Source organism: Camelina sativa, chromosome 6 (genome assembly GCF_000633955.1).
Source record: "Camelina sativa cultivar DH55 chromosome 6, Cs, whole genome shotgun sequence".
NCBI lineage: Eukaryota > Viridiplantae > Streptophyta > Magnoliopsida > Brassicales > Brassicaceae > Camelina > Camelina sativa.
Genome location: NC_025690.1, coordinates 8,837,151 through 8,842,816, shown reverse-complemented (window position 1 = coordinate 8,842,816; position 5,666 = coordinate 8,837,151). Strand labels below are relative to the sequence as shown.

Sequence of the window (5,666 nt, the reverse complement as noted above, 5' to 3'; positions counted from 1 at the left end):
TTTTTTCCGTTTCAGTTAAAATTTGCCCTGGCTAAATTTTTTTTCTAGATCCGCCACTTTTTTCTAGATCCGCCACTGCACCCTAGTCGCTTATGGTACGACAAGCGTATGATACGCCTTAATAATTCTTCTCGGTCTTACTTATCCAGTAGCTGGTACACCAGGCTTCGCACTCCACCCCAACAAAAAGTCCATTTTATTTTACTCTCGAAAGCTCAGCCCTTTCGTCATTCAATCTCAGTTGTGTTACAAGAAAATCTGACTTTCGATCTAACCACTTCCTTAAATATTGGAACATTCGTAACTGTACTAACTATGACTCATGGTGAGTTGCATTGGGCTATTATTTGACTTTTGGGTGCACTAACTAATACGAGGCAATGAAAAATACTAATTTAAACCAAAAAAGAAAACTACAACGTTTAGATCTTATTTTCTTTGCCGCCCATGCAAAATAATAAGAAGCCAATCGCTGATAAAGAGAGGCATTACAACCAAACAAAAAAGTCGAAGGGGGGCCAAAAACTCATTCCAACACTCATCTTTCTTTCTGCTTCTTCTCTTGCGAATTCTTCATGATTCGAGTTCTAACGACTCACGAAACAAATCTTGAGAGCGAATCGCCAAAAAAAAAAGGGATGAGAAGAATATTAAGTTACCGGCAAGGAAGAAAATAAAAATTATGCCATTTTCACTTTCCGGGAAGGTGGCCGGCGAAATAAGCTTATCAAGTCATCCAAACCCTGTCACCATTTTAAACAAAACACGTGTTAAATTTGCTTTTATAGTTAACACAGCCGTAGTAGAGATAAACGAGTTCTTTATAATTACCCGAGTTGTGATGACAAGGAAACTGAAAAGCACTATCAAGTATGATCCTAACACCAGAAGCAAGAGCAAGTCGAATGTTACACTCGCCACCTACAGATACCAACATCAAATTGTGGTTCAACGAAAAGAAAACCTCCGAGGAAATTGCATTTGAGTTAAGCCTTTGATCATATGTTATTTGATTTGGATTTTGTGAGTTTCTCACACGATGAGAAAGGCCCTCTTTATCACAAGACCAAAGCTAATCTTATTTAATATTTAAAGGGCAATTGTCATAAATACCACTAAAATATGTTTTCATTCCAAAAATACCACAATTTAGTTTTTTTTTCCAAAAATACTACTAAAATGTATTTTTTCCAAAAATACCACATAATTGAATTAAAGTTTTAATACTAAAAATTAATTCCTAAATTCTAAATACTAAACCCTACCCCTAAAAACTATATCCTAAAACTAAATGTGTCAACCCAAACCTAAAACAAAAAATTCTACATCCTTGAAAATCATTTTTTTTTGTGTTTGTGGTAATTTTGGTAAAAAAAACTTTTGTGGTATTTTTGGAAAAAAAAACTTTTTTAGTGGTATTTAAAGGAATTTCTCATATTTAAATGTACCTGGTATATGTTAAGGCTAGCCTTTGTTGAGTCGTAAAAGGTGAAACTTCCGTCTAAAGATTCATGTTGAACACTCACTTCAGCGGTATATTCCTCAAGTTCCTGCCAAGAGGTATCACACGTAGTTAACACCAGAAAATCATATACAATCGCCAGGTGGAATGTGGTCGAAAAAAGCCATGACATAACATGGTGAGAAATAGAGGATATACCTTCTTCAGAGCCATGATTAATGGATCGTTCTTTGAGAGAAACGGTGCCACCCGAGGGGTTTGTGACAAAAGATCCAACCATGATCTCACATAGAAGGGATTTACAGCCAAACTACTGTCATCAGCAAAAATCTTAATGTCTTTTCCTTGGTGACCATAGATATGCTTCTGCAGGAGTCAATAAATATTTAAGTCAATTATCAGGATAAATAACAAGAATACAAAATTGCAACGTTCCATGTATTTGTATGACATTTTCTCGTCCAACCAAATAAACGACAGAACAAGAAGTAAGCCCTTAAGATGAGTGGTTGGTTTACCGCAAGGCTTTCAGCCACCAACTTGACACCCTTAATGATAGCATCTTCATTCACCAATTGCCTGCAGAAAGAGCATCGTCATATTTAGTCTGAAGGATAATGAAAATACTTGACGGATAGAACAAAGAAAAGTATACACCGAGATAGGTCGTTAGAATGCATAAACCAGATGATTTGTTTTGTAAGTGCTACCTTGTGTCAGACAGACTTCCAGTATTTTCCAGTAACTCAGGTGGAGTTGAAAGTTCAGATAAAGTGGCCGCAGTTACTCTGAGTCTTGAAAACTGTTCATGCTCCCAAGCAACCTACATAATTCAGCAGCACAATTCAATCAGAAAGGGTCTATTGTGATGAACAGCAAAATCAATTGACGGACGCAAAATCATTGTCAAACATCTCAAAAAACCCTGCATGAGAAGATAACTAAAGGAAGCGAAAATAATATCAATTAACTAAGCACAAGGTAGGTTCTTTTTGTTCAACCAGCAAAGGGTATGTTATTATAAAGAATTAGCACTTGAAAATGTAAAGCAGTGCCACTTACTGGAGCTAACAATTTTAATGAGGCATAACATTATCATTTTCAAAGCATGAGAGGGAAATTCCGACTATCAAAATTTCAACACAGTTCTAACAATCAATTGGACTCCTATGATTTCTGGGATCAAGACGAAAAAGAGCATGCAAAACTAAGAACTACTCTCGACATTTGCATCAATTCAAAACGTGGAATATCGACTCACTCGTGAATTAGAGATATTAATCTTCTTGTGCTTCAGAGCAACTTGAAAACCCAAGTCTTCTGCCACATTAGAGAAGCCCTGCAAAAATGCATCCATTAACCAGTGAGCCATCGTAATAGCTAGTCACTGCAAAAATTCATGCACTGTTTTTACCTCAAAAATTTGTTTTATATAGGCGTTATCTGGAGGCTTTGACACATGGATCAATAGTTCGTTGTCCCAAGAACCAACACTGTTCAAGCAAATGGCATAATCAATGCTCTCACGCATCCTCTGATCAAGGCTCTTCAGCCACTGCAGAAGATATGATTCTTAATAAAGTATACCAACAAAATTGCAAATGCACCAAATAAAAAATGCTGGAATGATATGGTTTTACTAGAATCAAGATAGTAAGGTCTAGTTACCTTTTGAGTTCCTTCGTAGTTGTAGGGTCCTCCAGATGTTAGTGCAAAAAGTAAATTGTATCTTCCTCTTGTCTTGGGATTTGAGTACAGAATGGAAAATAGTCTAGCCACTTCAAGAAGCGACACGACCCCACTCCCATTGCTGTCACTTCCAACAGATAATGCCTACAAGCACAACTTAGTCAGGTACATACTTAATACTACCACAATAGTAAGATGATCCACTACTCATAATACATACCGGAGCTGCTCCGAAGGTATCATAGGATGCAACTACAGCAATTGTTGGAAGCTGGTTGGAATCTCCATCTGCTCTTGATCCTGGAAGCCATCCCTACAGACAAACTAAATCCTCTCAGACTTTTTGTATGTCACACATCAAAAAAAAAACAGCACAAGAGAGATAGAGAAAGAGGGCGTGAGAGCACATATCCAGATCCAATGAGTAACTAACAAGGAGCAGGCAGATCAAAAATAAGAAGTAATAACGTTTAACCTAGGTTCAATGATACTAAACATGAGGTAAGTGCACACCAAATTCATTGTTGCTGAAAAATGGATGAGCTTAAACTCTTCCTATAGAGATGATAAAAGAAAAAGTGATGTATTGCAGGAAAATTGGACTGTAGGATGCAGTAATTCATGCTATCACAAACCAGACCATTAGAGTTTAACAACCTAAGTATCTACTGGCTGTCATGCCAACTATACTCATCATAAATATAGCCAGCTGAGGTTCCCAAAACCGAGTTACATAATAATTGAAGCTACGGGAATTATTAAATTCAATGCATTACCTGAATGTTTGTGATGGTAGGAGATGCAATTTTCCTAGGCTCTGATACAGAGATCACAAGCTTATATCTGAAAATAGTTACAGATATAGATAGTTTACATACATTCTGAAATAATTTTTTTATAACTAAGCATTCCATTGAAATGAACAATATCCTAAACAGAATGAGCATACTCAAATATTGATACACAGTTCAATAAAGCTTAAGCATCTACCTACATAGACAAAATATGCTAGTAGACTAAGCATTTAATACGTAGCCTCCCCAATCTTGAAGTCACACATCGTCATTGTTATACTTAGATTGTCATAGAACTGTTTGCTAGAAGGAAATATCACTACAACATCTCACTGAAAAAAATCCGGATAATCATTAACAACTAACCCGCCTGTAGTCGCAGTAGCTTGCTGACCAAGTGCATCATTCTTCTTTACATCAGCCAACATAGCATCAGTCTCTTCATTCTCAAATGCGAAGTACACAGGAAACTGTAAGAGTAAACAGTTGACAACCACCATTAGAGCTATGAAAGGTACTGTTCAACTAAACTAACACATATAAAACAAAACAACACTCACAGGTATGTTTCCATGTACGAGTAACTTCTCAAGTTGAGCTAACAAGTTCCTAAACCCATCATTCTCAGAGCTTTGACTTCCACCACCAACGTTCCCTGGCCTAAACGTCTGAGGAAGCAAAATCAACAATCCACCAAGCGACTGCTTCTGCGAGATGTAATCTGCAACGTTTATGTAAACAAATCTATAAAAAGCCTTAAAACAAACGAAATCAAAGTCCGATTGGAGTAACTCAACTCAATCCACAAAAAAAAAAAAGTCCAAATCGAACCTTGAACAAAACCAATATCAAGCTCACGAAGAGGAAGTATAAGTACAGAACGAGATAGATCGGCGCCGCGTTGGAAGCTAAGAGAAGCAGCATGATGATTAAGAGATGAGAAACGGGAACCGAACGGTACACCGGAGATATCGTACTGAATCAGACGATAAACATCGACAACAGTAGCGGCATCGCAAAGCTCGACACAAGCTACGAGTATAAGCATAAGCGCGACGACGGGATACATGGATGCGAGAACCATGACTCGATGTCTCTGCTTCGATTTCTTCTCATCCGCCATTGTTGTGTGGATCTAGGGTTTTGTGCAACAAAAGTGGAAGAAGAAGAAGAAGAGATCTCGGATTTGATCCGTAGCTCAGTTTTTTTTTTTTTTTTTTTTTTTTTAGTTTTATGAGTCCTTTAGTAGTCTCACCACTAGTTTATCGTTATTTGACTTCTTGGGGTTTTTTTGTTTTTTTTTTTATCTAGTGTAAAAAAAAAAAAAATGCAATGGTTCGATGAGAAACGTTCTATGCACGATCTGAGTCAAGTGGGCATTTGAACAACAACAACACATGATTATTTTTTTTGAAAAGGGGCTGAAAATGTAATGTCAAGTTCAATACCCACTTCTTAGATTCGAGGTACGGAGCAGTAGAACAAAAAGAGAAGATTGTTTCCAACTCTTTTTTGGTAACACATCTCAAACAGTGGTTGGAAGTTGGAACTTGGTCATTTCGAATCTTTTGCAGTGGATATTTTGGTGAAGATGTTTTATCGGAATGACCGGGTTTTGGGTAAAGATGGAATCGTCGTTGCAAGCACAACAAGCAGTAGACAATAAATATGGTGATGTATTAAAACTTTAAAAAAAAAAAAAAAAAAAAAAAAAAAAAAAA

At 36.9% G+C, this 5,666-nt stretch overlaps 1 protein-coding gene across 1 annotated transcript; it reads right to left on the bottom strand.

The window, feature by feature from the left end:
• Positions 372-5,179, bottom strand: LOC104790692 (nicalin-1). Its single transcript, XM_010516472.1, has 14 exons — positions 4,777-5,179; positions 4,506-4,666; positions 4,312-4,415; positions 3,928-3,994; positions 3,372-3,464; positions 3,131-3,295; positions 2,877-3,017; positions 2,724-2,801; positions 2,173-2,285; positions 1,981-2,041; positions 1,661-1,828; positions 1,449-1,550; positions 832-921; positions 372-743 (listed from the first exon to the last, which is right to left on the bottom strand). The coding sequence occupies exons 1-14, from the start codon at positions 5,066-5,068 to the stop codon at positions 681-683; spliced, it is 1,698 nt and encodes a 565-aa protein (XP_010514774.1). The 5' UTR covers positions 5,069-5,179; the 3' UTR covers positions 372-680.

Excerpts from the sequence above, each read along its gene's own strand:
- LOC104790692 (XM_010516472.1), bottom strand. The coding sequence starts at position 5,068 with ATGGCGGATGAGAAGAAATCGAAGCAGAGACATCGAGTCATGGTTCTC. Across the intron at positions 3,995-4,311 it reads GCTACTGCGACTACAGGCGG|ATATAAGCTTGTGATCTCTG; the intron begins GTTAGTTGTTAA and ends AACTATTTTCAG. Across the intron at positions 2,286-2,723 it reads TTAATATCTCTAATTCACGA|GTTGCTTGGGAGCATGAACA; the intron begins GTGAGTCGATAT and ends TGAATTATGTAG.